The sequence below is a fragment of the Hemiscyllium ocellatum genome, chromosome 7 (genome assembly GCF_020745735.1).
Source record: "Hemiscyllium ocellatum isolate sHemOce1 chromosome 7, sHemOce1.pat.X.cur, whole genome shotgun sequence".
In the NCBI taxonomy this organism is placed as follows: domain Eukaryota; kingdom Metazoa; phylum Chordata; class Chondrichthyes; order Orectolobiformes; family Hemiscylliidae; genus Hemiscyllium; species Hemiscyllium ocellatum.
The window spans coordinates 111,023,494-111,040,907 of NC_083407.1; the positions used below are offsets into that span (position 1 = coordinate 111,023,494).

The following is a 17,414-nucleotide window of genomic DNA, read 5'->3' on the forward strand; positions in this document are numbered from 1 at the left end:
GGTGGGTTACTCTTCGGAGGATCGGTGTGGACTTGTTGAGCTGAAGGGCCTGTTTCCACAGTGTAGGTAATGTAATCTAAAAAAAACATGTAATCTTAAGATGCCAGTGTGAGTGGTACATTCATCTTTATTTTGATCTTTTTATGCATTTGCTGAAGTGAAGGTAATTTTTTTTCATGATTGTACCTGATTTCCTGCCCTTGGTGCTATAACACGCATTTTGTTAATCCAAATTTGCTCTAACGTGATTGATGAATTGGGGACACTGTTTCTAAAGTGTAAACTTTTAAAATGTGCGTTGTCTGTAACTCAATTATATCACCAACGCTTTCAGCACAGTTTCTACAGCACCATTTTTCTATAATGCGGGGTTGTACAAGAACCCAACCATCGCGTTGTAGAAGAACTGCCTGTGTCCTGATTGACATCTGGTTGTGCCAGTTACCATTATCAGAGTAGACAGGCAGGAGGCTTGTATTTTGTTAGCACGTGAGATATATTTTTGATAATTACAATTCATCCTTAGGATGTGGATTCCACTAGCAAGGCATTTATTATCCATCTTCAGCTGTCTCTCAGGAGATGGTTGGTGAGCTGACTTCTTACACAATGCATAGTGCAAGTACATCCAATATTCCTGTTAGGTTGTGAGTTCCAATGACTTTGATCCAACAACACTGAAGGAATAATGATATTTTCCCAAGTCAGGATGATGTTTAACTTGAGTGAAAGCTTGAAGGGCAGTGGTACAAGTGGTACGTTTGGAAGCTACTGTCAAAGGTGCCATGATGAATTGCCCCATCTTGTACAAGGTACACACTGGTGCGCTGGTGATGCAGGGAATGAATGCTGAAAGCGTTGCTTGGACAGTTTTTCAAAAAAAACTGTTTTAATGATGCTGAATTTCTGGAGCGTTGTTTCAGCTGCACCCATCCATCATTTCCTTACTTGTGGTGGTGGAGGATGGTGGAGACAGGAAGTGAGAGTACTCCAGTAGCCAGGATAGTTCAGTTTTATACTAAATATCCTGAGTTTGGCTAACTTATTGGTTCCCATGCCTTGTCAGCCATTTTGGTTGACAAACACTACATTTGACTGGCTTTCATTTATTCCTGGATGTTATGTCACGTCTATCAGAAACATCCCAGGCACTTCATACACATCAAATTACTTTGAATTGGAGTGATTATTTTAAATATAGATAGAGTCATAGAGATGTACAGCACGGAAACAGTATCTTCAGTCCAATTCATCCATGCCAACAAGATATCCCAACCCAATCTAGTTCCAATATGCCAGCACCCAGCCCATAGCCCTCCAAGCCCTTCCTATTCATATACCCATCCAGATGCCTTTGAAATGTTGCAATTGTACCAGCCTCCACCACTTCCTCTGGCAGCTCATTCCATATACGTACCACCTAAGGGGCATGAAAAAGTTGCCCCTTAGGCCTCTTTTATATCGTTCTCCTCTCACCTTAAACCTATGCCCTCTAGCTCTGGACTCCTCCACCCCAGGGAAAAGACCTAGTCTATTTATCCTATCCATGCTCCTCATGATTTTATCTCAGCCTCCAACACTCCAGGGAAAATAGCCCCAGCCTATTCAACCTCTCCCTTTCACTCAAATCCTCCAACCCTGGCAACACCCTTGTAAATGTCACAGATTCCATAGTCCCATGACCAATGATTGGATGTATTATTGTTCGACGTTAGTGTTGGTTGAGGGGAAAGTGTTGATCAGCAGAGGAAAACTAGGGCTTGCTCTTTTTCAAGCAGTAGGTTTTTGCTGATGAACACCACAACCAGTAGGTTTACAACCTTATTGCGATGTGGTCGTCTACAACAGGATAGACTTTCTTCAAAATTGCTCCCGGTTATCATCTTACAAAAACAGAGCTCAAACCCTGAAGCGGGTGGTTGTGAGATCGACTTTTATTTCGGCTGTTTGCTGCTGCTCTGAAATGAAGTTAAAAAAGAATTATTGCTTGTTGTTCACCCATACCTAATGCTAGGCTAAGGCCACATACACGCCCAAGAATTTGTTGTGTACATGGATACAAAGTAGCAGCTCACCATTCGATGATACAACAGGAAGGATGCTGCAAGGTTGCTGGCTTTTCTCAGGAAATGAATGGAATCTGTTGTGCTTTTGTAGAGCCTGGGATACCTTCTTTAAGATGGATATTGTTTGAAAATGGAAGAATAATACAGATATGCATACAAAAAAAGAAGAAAAAGCATTGGTTCCTTCAAGAAAAAATTGATCCCATGTAGAGATGGTAATGGACTCGCCAAAATTGGCAGTGAGTGTTCAGAGAATTCTTGCAGAGAAAGAAATATTAATGATTAATCACAAGGTTGCAAAGCATGCTAATGAGTATCCCACTGAACCCTGCAAGGAGGGCTCAGTAAACATAATGCTTTCTGTCAGTCCAAATGCTTTCCTTTTTGTAAAAATTTCAAACAGGAGCCATTCCTGGGATCCCACTGAGCAGCAATGAGCAATGCAATAGGAATAACAGTCGGGGTCATTTCTCAGCTGGGAAGCCCAGTAAAACAAAGAGTGTAAGTGAGCCAATTTGGACCCAACTCCGCTTAATTGCCAGAAGCCCAATTTGTGTGCTGGTCCTTTGAGACTGGGCATAAATAGTTGAAATGAGACTGCTGTACACATTCCTTTCACAAAACAAAAAGGATCAGTGTATTTGAAGTAACATGGTGGGATAAAAGCCCCAAGTATGGACGGACTGTTTTGCTTTTCATGTCGGCTGTCTAATGCAGCCATCCAATGCCGTGAATATGAATTTGCTGCTGAGACTCCCAATAAGTAATTAGAGATCATTAATTAACACTCCATGATCTATGGTTACAGCTGTTATTGCTGAATAAGGCCTGCGAATTCCCCGCTGGGCTGAAATCATTTCACAACAGTTCTGACATATTAGTGAAACACAAGAGGCATATTTCATATTCAGCCTTACCACAGGAAGGTCAAAGCCATTGGCTGCCTTGCTGTTCTGGAGCTGACTGCTGAAGTGTGCCCGTCCTAATGAACAGTGGATCCCCGTGAGAATATGACCAGCTATTATTAAAAATCGGGAATGCTGTTTACTAAACTTAGATGACATTTAGTGGGAATACATGGCAAATGAATTCGGATTCTCAAGAGGGTGACTTGCTTTTAGAAAGTCAAAAACAATTAAAAAGCGACTGAATTTGTCCTCTTGTTCTCAATTCTGAGCCTTGTTCTTATTATCCTAATTTGTTCAAAGTGCTGAAGTGAAACATATGAAGTGCAGGATATGGAGTTTGAATAATTGGGACAGGTGATAGATTATTTGAATTATGTGAACGTTCGAGTGCACCTAATATGGGGAACCTAATAAAACCGTCATTTTAGACTCGCGTCCAGATGATGACTGGGGACACACTCAAATTATTTTGAATCTGAACAAACATCCTCCCCCCACTTCACCTTTTAATTGGCCTTCACAGACCAGAAGTCCCATCTTCAATCACCCTTGAATTTCTCCGAATACTTATCCTTTTCACAGGATTGTACATTTAGCTATTGGAAATCTGTCTGATTTTATGGGTTTACAGGCAAATTGCCTGTGGCACAATCTGTCAATTAAGGAATAGAAGATTTCTTGGCGTATTGTAGAAGGGAGAGCTGGACTGGAGGAAGACAGCTGAGAATGACCTTGTACTGGTCGTCCTGCTAGCCAGAGATACTGGAATGCCACATGGCAGTTGACAGAGAATTAGAGGCTGTAATAGGCGCTAAGCCAGAAATTTCCACAAACTCTACCTGTCTGTTAAGGAAGACGGGTAAAGTATTAAAGGTCACCATATATGCACAAAGAAAGCAAGCTTTTACAAGTTTCTGTACAAAAAATGATGTGTAGTGTGGAGTAGAAAAATATCGTCCGACTTGACCAATGTTTCACAACTCTGAAGATTGTCAGGTTCAAGGATTTTATGTCACCTGGAAAGATGGTCTGCGCAGTACACCACAGTGAAGAAGTGGACAGGGCTGGGGTGAGATGGTAGGGAGCTTGGGGGGAAGGTTGGGAGCTTAGGGGGAATGTGTGCTGAGAGGTTAAGAGAACAATGTTGGATATATTGGCATTAGAACAGTCAAGAGTGGGGGAAACGTGGAAGAGGGCATGGATGGGCCGGCAGAATGGGGCGTTAGATGGCAGATGTAGTTGAATGCATAGGGCAGGGCAAGGAAATGTGTCATGTCAAGATTTTGGAGGGGGTTTAGTGTGTATTGATGCATGTCCTTAAGATAGTGTTACGACATGATGGCAAACACCTCTGCTAATTAAACCAAACACACAGAAAAGTTCTCTCAACCCCCTTGGCTCATAAGTCTCATTCCTGATGAAGGGCTTATGCTCAAAATGCCAATTCTTCTGCTCCTTGGACACTGCCTGGCCTGCTGTGCTTTTCCAGCACCACACTCTCAGCTCGGATCTCCGGCATCTGTAGTCCTCACTTTCTCCCACACAAAAAAGTTCGCCTCTCCTTATAATCAGTTAAAGTACGAGTGACAGAGAACTCCCCAAATTCCATTATTTATCAAACAAATATCAATTTAATCTTTAAGTGTAAAAGTGAACATTAAACAACAACTATTTGCAACTCTAAGCCTCCTTTCTCTTGAAGATTTGTTATCTACAAATCTCTCTTAAAGGTACAGTGCACAACTTCAACTATAACAATCTACTGATCCAATAAAGCCCCTTTTAATTTACAGCAACATAATGTTTTCAAACCCAGCAGCGGCTGTTGTCTGCAGTGTTGATCTTCCTCTGTTGTAGATCTCCCTGGGTCACCTTCGGTCTTCAGCTGCAATGATGTTTCATATGAAAAATGTACGCTTGACAGAAAGTGTTGTCGGGCAGTCTGATAATGGCAGGTGGTGCACTTTCTCCTGATAAGTGTCCAAAATGCCTGCTGTTTATACCCCAAACATTGGACCATCTCATTGGTTCGATGTTGTCAAAACAGTAAAATTCAAATTCGATTGAGTTTTGGTATCTTGGGGCATAATTTAAACTGATTGGTTAACTTTGAACTGCTGTGAAAACAACTCCGGTATCTTGTTTACAGTCAAATGTTGCATCTTCAAATTGTCCAGTACACTTTGTTCCTGCTAGTCAGTCGCATGACAGGTGCTTGCTAGTGTTCACTTTCTCTCTTAAAGGTACAGTGCACAACTTCAACTTCATAACAATTAACTGTATGAATAGATTGAAATCATAAAAATAGGAACTCTTGGTTTTTTTCTAACGCAGAAAGGCAAGAAATTGGATTGGACACCAATTAGATCTGAGTAAGCTTTTCTACTCCATAGAGTTTAAACATGTGAGTGGTTGGGAACTTGATAGAGTTTAGAAGGATGAATGAGAATCTGATTGAAACTTACAAAATACTGAGAGCCCTGGATGCAGTGGATGTGGAGATGTTCCTACTAGTAAGGAGAGACCAGGGCCCTAGGACACATCCTCAAAGTGAAGGGACATCCCTTTATAACTGAGTTGGGGAAGAATTTCTTCAGCCAGGTGATGGATCTGTGGAACTTAATGCTGCAGAAGGCTATGGAGGTCAAGTCATTGGGCGTATTTAAAATAGAGATAGATAAGTTCTTGATCAATAAGGCGATCAACGGTTACAGGGAGAAGGCAAGAGAATGGGATTGAGAAACATGTCAGCCATAATCAAATGATGGAGCAGACTTGATGGGTTGAATGCCCTAATTTTGCTCTGTCTGTAATGGTCTTATTGTATTTACAAGTCATGGGATAGGAAAGAAAAGCAGCAAAGGCAGAAGGAATGTTTTACAAGGAAAGAATTAAGTATATTGAACATAGTCTTCGTGATGCATTGTGTGGGTTTGATTGAGATCCCTTATTCCACCAACTAAAACTATTGCCACTTTCATTTTGTGACCATCGGAAGGAGAGGCCATGCAAAAAGAGAACAAGAGTGAGTGAAGATGTCTTTGTTTCCTGTGAAGTACATTAAAATGGATTTTGAACAAGCAACTTATACATGCATGGTACAAATAAACAGATGGTGTGGAATGACAGCAAATTATACACAGGCGATGCCAGCCTGCCGCAGTTTGCAGAGATAATTACCTCAAATGAACTCTAATGCAGCAACAACGTGACACTTAAACAAGGCCCATGACAAGATGTGTAATTACAGCAGTAACCTTTTGAACCCATCAAACAACTGAGATATCATCTTAGAGAAATGAGGGGAAAAGAATGACCCTGAAGAGAACAAATCTCTACAAACCTCTCCAGTGAGCAACAGCTGAAAAAGAGCGTCCTAGGGTAGGCAAATGCACTATAGATGGTCTGTGACCTTTTTAATACTGAACCCCTGTGGCCTGCTTTTATCTGGCATAACTAGACATCCAAATCAAAGAATCGCTTAGCACAGAAGGGGGCCATTCGGCCCTTTGTGTCTGTTCTGGCTCTATGAAAGAGCTAGCTAATTAGTCCGGCTCCCAGAGCTCTTTCCCCAGAGGCCTGGTATAAAAGTGAGACAGATTAGACTCTGAAGAACAGACTGTTATTGATACATCCTAAAGATGATGGACATTTACAAGCTGGGTGTTGCTTGGGAACAATTGCTACGCGTCTGCTGTTTAGGCTTGGAGACTGAAAGAATGCGTTAAATCATCGCTGAGAAAAAGCTTGCTAGAAAGTACAGGAGAGTTTACTTTTGCACGTCAACATGATGATTTGAGGTTTGGTTGATTGGCTTTTGTCAGCGTTTACAACCTTTATCCAATGATTTTGGTAAATCCATAGATGTGCATCCTGTCCTGTGACAACAGAAGAAATCGAGCCAGTTTAGTCAGCTTCTAGAACAATGAACACTGTTGATAGAATGTACAGAGTAGCATGTATGGCCAGTTAAACTGTTCAATACAATCGTGGCTGATCTTTTGTTTCAGCATGGTGGCTCAGCGGTTAGCACTGCTGCCTCACAGCGTCAGGGACCCAGGGTTCGATTCCATCCTCGGGCGACTGTGTCTGTGTGGAGTTTGCACATTCTTCCCGTGTCTGTGTGGGTTTCCTCCTGGTGCTCCGGTTTCCTCCTACAAGCCAAAGATGTGCAGGTTAGGTGAATTGGCCGTGCTAAATTGCCCCATAGCATGCAGGGATGTGTAGATTAGGGGTAAATGTTGAGTAATAGGTGGTCTACTCTTCGGAGAGTTGGTGTGGACTTGTTAGGCTGAAAGGCCTGTTTCCACACTGCAGGGATTCTAACAATATCTTTCAGAACTCCATTTCTGTGCCCAAACCACATGCCCCTAGAGTCCCATGGTCTTCAACAATCTCAAACTTGATCTACAACCGCAGCTCCCTGAGGTGGGGATTTCTTCACTCATTCTTTTTCTCTTCTTGCATGGGCTATCCTGCCTGCCTGAAAACAGTTCTCTTTGCTTCAGTCCTTTAGCACCTCTTATTTCAGAGACCACGAGCCCCTGATTCTGGAAGCAACCAGTCAATATAGACCCTGCCACACCGTCTGGTTGAATGAGGTGCTGCATTAGTAAGGTCGCTCTTCCAAGGATTTTTCTTTGGCAATGCACTGTAATAGGTAAAGCAAAACAGAATTATATCGAGTGGCCCTACTCCAGTTTGTGTCAGGTGTCTAATTCTCAGCAATATAACGCTTTGTTGTAATGGCCCTTGCAGCGAGGGGAAGATCCGTCTCAGTTTGCTCTCCCCACAAATTTTGCAATGATGGGGCTCTCTCTTGCCATTCAGACTTAAGCGGCCTAGACGTTTTCAACTGCTTGGTGTGTGCAGGGCCCTTGCATACAGATTGAGAGAGAGTTCCCACACTCAGGAGAGCCATCAGACTGCTGGTGTGCCCGTGGAATCAGATCCCAAATCCAACCGACAGATTCAAGAGAGAAAAATGCTGCAAATGTTCCAGCACTGGTTAGCACGTTGCCTGAAGCCCTATTTGGATGACTGAAGCCGTGCTCCGACATGTTCCGGAGCAGTTACCGACAAACAATGCCGGGTTTCAGAACGATGATGAGGATTTATCACAGGCTCCTGTCCCTCTTCCTGCTGACAGTCACCTCCTTGGGTTCCTGCCTTTAAACCACCGTCCAATGTCCCGCTCTGCAAAAGATGCTGTAACATCGCGAGCCATAGTCTGTTTACTTGTGGTTTTTAACGATTGAGGTTTTATTGGATTCCGAAACCATTTAAACACATGTTGCGAGGCTCCATGAGGACGTGGTTCAGGGTTAATCTCCACATTAAGTTAATCAGTTGGAAATCAATGAGTGTGATCTGATCAGATATACAGATGCTAATCTCTTGCTGGGATTTTAAAAACAAAATCATTGCATACAGACTGTCTGTAGTGTGGAGAATCTTTGATCCTTCATGATATCTTCAACTTGGAAAAAATACAGATTCCAAAAAAGCAGACATGAGGGAAATAATGTGTATTTATTTTGCACCTTTTGTGTAATCAGGATATCAATAAATGGTTCATAGTATAACAGAGACTATATAGTGCAGAGGCCATTCAGCCTCGCTTATCCTTCTATTGCTTCATGGATGTATCTAGGCTTAAATTCCAGAGAGCGCTGGGGGAGCTGGAGGTGACTTCTCCCAGTGGAAGTGTTAAACAAAGGCTCCATTTGCTGTCTCAGGAAGATCCCATGATGGTATCTTAAAGAAGGGCAGGGGAGTAATCCCTGGTGCCCTTACCCAGTATTCAGTCCTCTGGCAAAATCACGAAAGGCAAACTACCTGCTCATTTGTCATTTTGCTGTTTGTGGGAGCTTGCTGTGTAGAATTAGCTGCATTGTTTTATATTACAACTACGACTACCCTTCAATAATATTTATTGGCTGTAAAACATCAATGACATCCTGCGACCGTAAAATCTAATGTGTATCTGAAATTTTTTCAAGTCTATTATTATGACTTGCTGAACTACTCCCAAAGGTAGAGAGTTCCACATTCTAACCACTCTCTGGCTAAAGGTGGTTTTCCTAAATTCCTTATTGAATTTATTAGTCACTATCTTATATTAATGTTGTTGAGTCCCTCAAGTGGAAATGACTTGCTTACAGATATCTAATCTGTCAATCTATTCAGAGTTTTATATATATCTCTCTCAGTCCTTTGTTCTGGAGAAAAGAGCCTTAGCTTATTCAGTTTTTTTTCCTGACCTGTGTAAGATTTCCATTTATGAACATGTCTGAAAGCATTTTCTCCTGCTTTATCCTTTGTATAGCATCAAGACAATAAGAAGCATTGTGAGGCAAACCCTCTATTCAAGAAGAATGTTCAATACCATCTTCTCAGAAACAAAGTATGATCTGTTAAGATCATGGTGGTACAGCGGTTAGCACTGCAGCTTCACAGCTCAAGAGACCCGGCTTCAATTCTAACCTTGGTTGACCATCTGTGTGCAGTTTGTACATTCTCCTTGTGTCTCCTTGGATGCTTCGCTTCCCTCTCACAGCCCAAACAATGTACAGGTTAGGTAGCTTGGTCATGCTAAAATGTCCCATGTTCTCCAGGGATGTGTAGGCCCGATGGATTAGCCATGGGAAATGCTGGTTTACAAGGTTGGGGGCTGGTGGGTCTTGGTGAGATGCTTTCCAGATGGATGGTGTGAACTCGATGGGTTGAGTGGCCTCCATCTGCACTGTAGGGATTCTATGATTCTAAGATGGACAGTAAATACTTACCTTGTCAGCAATATCCACATCCTATCTAGAATTCCTACAGTGTGGAAACAGGCCGTTCTGCCCAATGAGTCCACTCCGACCATCCAAAGAGTAACCCACCCAGACCCTATAAGCCTATATTTACCCCTGACTAATGCACCTAACCTGTACATCCCTGAACACTACGGGTAATTTAGCATGGCAAATTCACCTAACCTGCACATCTTTGGATTGTGGGAGGGAACCAAAGCACCTGGAGGAAACCCATGCAGACACTGGGAGAATGTGCAAACTCCACACAGATAGTCACCCAAGACTGGAATCAAACCTGGCACTGTGAGGCAGCAGCATAACTATGCTGCCACTGGGAATTAATAATAATCGAAGGCAAATTTGAAATGTCTTCCCTGTTGTAAGGTCGGCCAGTATTAGGCTATACTAACTTGACGTAATTGTGGTTACTGTGTACAGGTGGAAGATGCCACAAGTCTTGCAATGGCAGATGCTGGGGACCATCGGAGGATCAGTGTCAGACCCGTGAGTATCTTGAATGAAGTACCGTATATTTCCAAGAAACATTTAGTTCACGGGCCCACGGATATCCTTTCATCATACACCCTTGACTTTTAATCACGGGTTGAATATTTCTTGTTAAATGCAATTGCAAGAACAGTCTTTAGTTTAATTGAACCAACGCATAAAATCAACCATTTGGCAGAAATGATTAACACACATTTGTATGCTGTATAGCGAAACTGACCGGTCAGATGTATGCATCCCATTGACAATGAACTTTATCAAAAGCAAATAATCTCTTTTTTCGGCCAAATGCAAAACACTGTCGATGTTGCAAATCTGAAATGAGAGTGGAAATGACAAGTCAGAGAGCAACTTGGAGAGAAAAACTGAGCTAATGTTTCAGATCGGTGACTCAGTTTTGCTGGTTGTGTTCCCTGTTTTTTTTCTTACTACTGACCAGCTGAGTATTTTTTTATATATTCTGAGAGTGTGCTTTGTAATTTGCCATTTTTAGTTCTGCAGCCTCAATTGATTTAAACACTGAACAAGTGGTGAGGACTGGGTGATAAGAGGTAGATATTGTGTGTGTGTATAAGGATTTCATGAATTATTTTCTCAAAGAGCTTGGGTTAGCCAAAATGAATGAAATCAAATCAAGCCTAGCATTCACTCAAATGGGCAACATTTTTCAGTAGATCTAATAGTTGAAAAGACCCTGACTCTTAGAGATGTGCAGTGACTGTTAAAATAACACGCAGGAATTTAACTAATGACCCAAAAATAGAATCTTGGAAATGACTGTTACATTAGTGTGTGAAGGCTGTGTTTGTTGCAACTGTACGTTATCTGCTCTCTTACGAGAGGTAGGTATATTTTATTATTTTAAGATGCTTACTTTAAATTTATCTATTAAAATAGTCGATTTAATTCAGTTAGTGCTGGCTATCCATGCACATATACATCACCAGGCTGGACATTTCAATTTTTGGCTGTTTTGTCTGAAAAATATAAACTACTTGGACGTATCTTATTGTGAAGCAGACCTTCAGCATATTTGAATCATGTACAATCTGCCTGGCTGTCTCCCAGGCAGAAGTGGGTACTGCAGATGCTGGAAATCAGAGTCTAGGTTAGAGTGGTGCTGGAAAAACACAGCAGGTCAGGCAGCATCTGAGGAGCAGGAAAATCGACATTTCGGGCAAAAGCCCTTCATCAGGAATCGTAGCATTTCACAAGGGATGGAAGGACAGCTAACGCGGTGGTTTCGGTGTCAAATATTTGCCCTTCATTTGTTCTGCACTCTTTGTTAGAAAGGAATTCCTCCACTCTTTGTGTTGCTTTATGAGTTGCGGCACTGCTCTGACAAAGCCAGGGAAAGCTGATTTGACATCAAATTGGTGAAAAAGCAAATTTATCCCCCCACTGCATCCTCCCCTGTCCTGATATTAGGATTTTTGGTGAGCGTTCCCTGTCAATTGATCCACAGTTCTTTTCCCCCTCTTTTAACCGGACCATGGAGATACTTGCTGCATGTAAGCTCCCTCTGCACTCACTGGAACCCTTAAACTCACAGCTTACACTCGGGGATTATTTGGCTGGGAAAGGAGGCATTCAACCAAGACACCATCCACAAATACCGCATGCCTGCCTGTCAATCAGAGAAAAGGCTGGTCGAATTGAATTGAACTGAATTGAATTTGTTGTCAAATAGATAAGTAAATAATAGGTATCAGCAGCAAAAACAAAAACACAGGTACAGGCGAATGTTAAGAGTTTGTGAGTCCATTCAGTATTCTAACAACAGTAAGTTAAAAACTATTTCCAAACCGGCTGGTGCATGTGTTCAGGCTTCTGTACCTTCTCCCCGATGGTAGAGGTTGTAGAAGAACATTGCCAGGGTGGGATGGATCTTTGAGAATGCTGGCGGCCTTTCCTTGACAGCGGGGCCTGGTAGATGGATTCTATCCTGGTCGCTGTCAGCCGGGTAAAGAAACAGGTTTAAAATATGGTGTCGAGCGAAAGCCGCGCTTGTTCCGCTCTGCCAGGACATTGTCTGGTGAGAGACAGCAACTGCTCCAGGCAGGTATCACCTGAGATGGTTTCTGTGTGACTGGAGACACATCATTTATAGCAGAAGCCTACATCTGAAAGCACAGATCTCAGCAGATGCGCTATCCAGATAGAAACAGGATGCGATATGTCCCAATCCCCTTCACACACACATGTTCAGAAGATAACGTTCTGTTAAATGCTTCAAGAAAGTGGTGAGGTTCAATTACCATATATAGTTTCTCAGTCTGTTCACACAGCAAGTCCAATGCCATCGATTCCTCACTGCAGGTAGGATCGCATCCCCTCCACTTCCCGCTCCTCCGCCCTTGAGCCCCGCCCCTCCAACCGCCACTAGGACAGAACCCCACTGGTTCTCACCTACCACCCCACCAACCTCCGTAAACAGCCTATCATCCGCCGTCATTTCCACCACCTCCAAACGGACCCCACCACCAGGGATATATTTCCCTCCCCTCCCCTATCAGCGTTCCGCAAAGACCACTCCCTTCGTGACTCCCTCGTCAGGTCCACACCCCCCACCAACCCAACCTCCACTCCCGGCACCTTCCTCTGCAACAGCAGGAAATGCAAAACTTGCGCCCACACCTCCTCCCTTACTTCTCTCCAAGGCCCCAAGGGATCCTTCCATATCCGCCACAAATTCACCTGTACCTCCACACACATCATCTATTGCATCTGCTGCACCCGATGTGGCCTCCTCTATATTGGGGAGACAGGCCGCCTACTTGCGGAACGCTTCAGGGAACACCTCTGGGACGCCCGGACCAACCAACCCAACCACCCCGTGGCTCAACACTTTTACTCCCCCTCCCACTCCACCGAGGACATGCAGGTCCTTGGACTCCTCCATCGCCAGAACATAACAACACGACGGTTGGAGGAAGAGCGCCTCATCTTCCGCCTGGGAACCCTTCAACCACAAGGGATGAACTCAGATTTCTCCAGTTTCTTCATTTCCCCTCCCCTACCTTGTCTCAGTCAATTCCCTCGAACTCAGCACCGCCCTCCTAACCTGCAATTTTCTTCCTGACCTCTCCGCCCCCACCACAGCCTATCACCCTCACCTTGACCTCCTTCCACCTATCACATCTCCATCGCCCCTCCCCCAAGTCCCTCCTCCCTACCTTTTATCTTAGCCTGCTGGACACACTTTCCTCATTCCTGAAGAAGGGCTTGTGCCTGAAACGTTGAATTTCCTGTTCCTTGGATGCTGCCTAACCTGCTGTGCTTTAACCAGCAACACATTTTCAGCTCTGATCTCCAGCATCTTCAGACCTCACTTTTTACACTCAGGCATGTTCGCCCAAATTCCTTTTGTTACTTGGATGTGAAGCAGTCTGATTTTACCTGAAGATTTCCCTTTCTGATTTAGTGTATTCCCACCTCTTGCACTCCACCCCCACAGTAGTATTGCAGTCAGTTATGTACGGGGAATTACCTGCACACTTCCAAACGTCACCACATTGCAACAAAACATCAACGTACCACACCTCTGCACCAACACATAGATTCATGGACTCATAGTGATGTACAGCACGGAAGCAGACCCTTCGGTCCAACCCGTCCATGCCGACCAGATATCCCAACCCAATCTAGTCCCACCTGCCAGCACCCGGCCCATATCCCTCCAAACCCTTCCTATACATATACTCATCCAACTGCCTCTTAAATGTTGCAATTGTACCAGTCTCCATCACATCCTCTGGCAGCTCATTCCATACACGTACCACCCTCTGTGTGAAAAAGTTGCCCCTTAGCTCTCTTTTATATCTTTCCCCTCTCTAAACCTATGCCCTCTAGTTCTGGACTCCCCCACCCCAGGGAAAAGACTTTGTCTATTTACCCTATCCATGCCCCTCATAATTTTGTAAACCTCTATAAGATCACCCCTCAACCTCAGATGCTCCAGGGAAAACAGCCCCAGCCTGTTCAGCTTCTCCCTATACTCAAACCTCCAACCCTGGCAACATCCTTATCAATGTTTTCTGAATCCTTTCAAGTTTCACAACATTTTTTCCGATAGGAAGGAGACTGGAATTGCATGCAATATTCCAACAGTGGCCTAACCAATGTCCTGTACAGCCGCAACACGACCTCCCAACTCCTGTGCTCAATATTCTGACCGATAAAGAAAACCATACCAAACGCCTTTTTCACTACCCTATCTACCTGCGACTCCACTTTCAAGGAGCTATGAACCTGCACTCGATGGTCTCTTTGTTCAGCAACACTCCCTAGGAGGTTTAGTGTATAAGTTGTGCTAAGATTTGCTTTCCCAAAATGCAGCACCTCTCATGTATCTGAATGAAACTCCATCTGCCACTTCTCAGCCCATTGGCCCATTCTGGTCAAGATCCTGTTGTAATCTGAGGTATCCTTCTTTGCTGTCCACTACACCTCCAAATTTGGTGTCATCCTACTTACTAACTATACCTGTAATGCTCACATCCAAATCATTTATATAAATGATGAAAAGTAGTGGACCCAGCACCGATCATTGTGGCACTCCACTGGTCACAGGCATCCAGTCTGAAAAACAACCCTCCATCACCACCTTTGAGCTAGTTCTATATCCAAATGGCTACTTCTCCCTGTATTTCATGAGATCTAACCTTGCTAACCAATCTCCCATGGGGAACCTTGTTGAATGCCTTACTGAAGTCCATATAGATCATATCTACTGCTCTGCCCTAATCAATCCTCTTTGTTACTTATTCAAAAAACTCAATCAAGTTTGCGAGACATGATTTCCCATGCACAAAAACTATGTTGACTATCCCTAATCAGTCCTTGCCTTTCCAAATAGAGGTACATCCTGTCCCTCAGGATTCGCTCCAACAATGTGCCCACCACTGACATCAAACTCACTGGTCTATAGTTCCCTGGCTTGTTCTTACCGCTCTTCTTAAACAGTGGCGCCACATTAGCCAACCTGCAGTCTTTAGGCACCTCACCTGTGACTTTCGATGATGCAAATATCTCAGCAAGAGGCCCAGCAATCACTTCTCTAGCTTCCCACAGAGTTCTTGGGTACACCTGATCAAGTCCTGGGGATTTATCCACTTTTATGCATTTCAAGACATCTAGCACTTCCACCTCTGTCATATGGACATTTTTCAAGATGTCACCATCCACTTCCTGACGATCCATATCTTTCATGTCCTTTTCCACAGTAAATACTGATGCAAAATATTCGTTTAGTATCTCCCCAATTTTCTGCAGCTCCACACATAGGCCGCCTTGCTGATCTTTGAGGGCCCCTATTCTCTCCCTAAGTACCCTTTTCTCCTTAATGTATTTGTAAAATACCTTTGGATTCTCCTTAACTCTATTAGCTAAAGTTATCTCATGTTCCTTTTTTGTCCTTCTGATTTCCCTCTGAAGTATACTCCTACTACGTTTATACTCTTCTAAGGATTCACTCGATCTATCCTGTCTATACCTGACATATGCTTCCTTCTTTTTCTTAACCAAACCCTCAATTTCTTTAGTCATCCAGCATTCCTGATACCTACCAGCGTTTCCTTTCACCCACCCTAACAGAATTATATTTTTTCTGGATTCTCGTTATCTCATTTCTGAAGGCTTCCTATTTTCCAGCCGTCCCTTTGCCTGCGAACATCTGCCCCCAATCAGACTTTGAAAGTTCTTGCCGAATACTATCAAAATTGGCCTTTCTCCCATTTAGAACTTCAACTTTTAGATCTGGTCTATCCTTTTCCATCATTATTTTAAAACTAATAGAATTATGGTCACTGGCCCCAAAGTGCTCCCCCACTGACACCTCAGTCACCTGTTCTGCCTTATTTCCCAAGAGTAGGTCAAGTTTCGCACCTTCTCTTGTAGGTACATCCACATACTGAATCAGAAAATTGTCTTGTACACACTTAACAAATTCCTCTCCATCTAAACCCTTAACACTATGGCAGTCCCAGTCTCTGCTTGGAAAGTTAAAATCCCCTACCATAACCATCTTATTATTCTTACAGATAGCTGAGATCTTCTTACATGTTTCTCAATTTCCCTCTGACTATGGGGGTGTGGGTGGGTTTGGTGTGTGTGTGTGGTTGGGGGGGGCGAGGGGTTTGTAATACAATCCCAATAAAGTGATCAACCCTTTCTTATTTCTCAGTTCCATCCAAATAACTTCCCTGGATGTATTTCCGGGAATATCCTCCCACAGTCCAGCTGTAATGCTATCCCTTATCAAAAATGGCATTCCTCCTCCTCTTTTGCCTCCCTTTCTATCCTTCCTGTAGCATTTATACCCTGGAACATTAAGCTGTCAGTCCTGCCCATCCCTGAGCCATGTTTCTGTAATTGCTATGATATCCCAGTCCCATGTTCCTTACCATACCCTGAGTTCATCTGCTTTCCCTGTTAGGCTGCTTGCATTGGAATAAATGTAGTTTGATTTATTAGTTCTACCTTGTCCCTGCCTGCCCTGACTATTTGACTCACTTCTCCCCTTCCAATTTAGGTGCAACCTGTCCTTCTTGTACAGGTCACTTCTCCCCAAAAGAAATTCCAATGATGCAAAAATGTGAATCCTTCTCCTATACATCAACTCCTCAGCCATGCATTCATCTGATCTATCCTCCTACTCTTGTCCTCACTAGCTCGTAGCACTGGGAGTAATCCAGATATTACTACTCATGAGGACCTCCTTTCTAAATTCCTGCCTAACTCTCTGTAATCTCCCTTCAGAGTTTCAACTTTTTCTTTTCCAATGTCGTTGGTTCCAATGTGAACGATGACCTCCTGCTGGCCCCTCTCCCCCATGAGAACATTCTGCACCCTCTCTGAGACATCCTTGATCCTGGCACCAGGAAAGCAACACACCATTCTGATTTTTCACTGCTGGCCACAGAAACGTCTGTCTGTACCTCTGACTACAGAATCCCTGAACACAATTGATCTCTTGGAACCGGACGCAACTGGCATTGCATTAGAACCAGTCTCAAGTCTAATGCTATCCATTCCTCACTGCAGGTAGGATCAGGCATGTTTGCCCAACTTCCTTTTGTTACTTGGATGTGAAGTAGTCTTATTTTACGTGAAGATTTCCCTGATTTAGTGTA

At 43.4% G+C, this 17,414-nt stretch overlaps 1 protein-coding gene across 1 annotated transcript in view; it reads left to right on the plus strand.

The window, feature by feature from the left end:
• The window catches only part of LOC132817270 (receptor tyrosine-protein kinase erbB-4-like), a 956,628-nt gene that overhangs the window by 611,714 nt on the left and 327,500 nt on the right, over nt 1-17,414 (plus strand). The window contains exon 5 of the mRNA XM_060827652.1: nt 10,213-10,278. Coding sequence (XP_060683635.1) covers nt 10,213-10,278 — 66 coding nt within the window. The remainder of the gene's footprint in view (nt 1-10,212; nt 10,279-17,414) is intronic.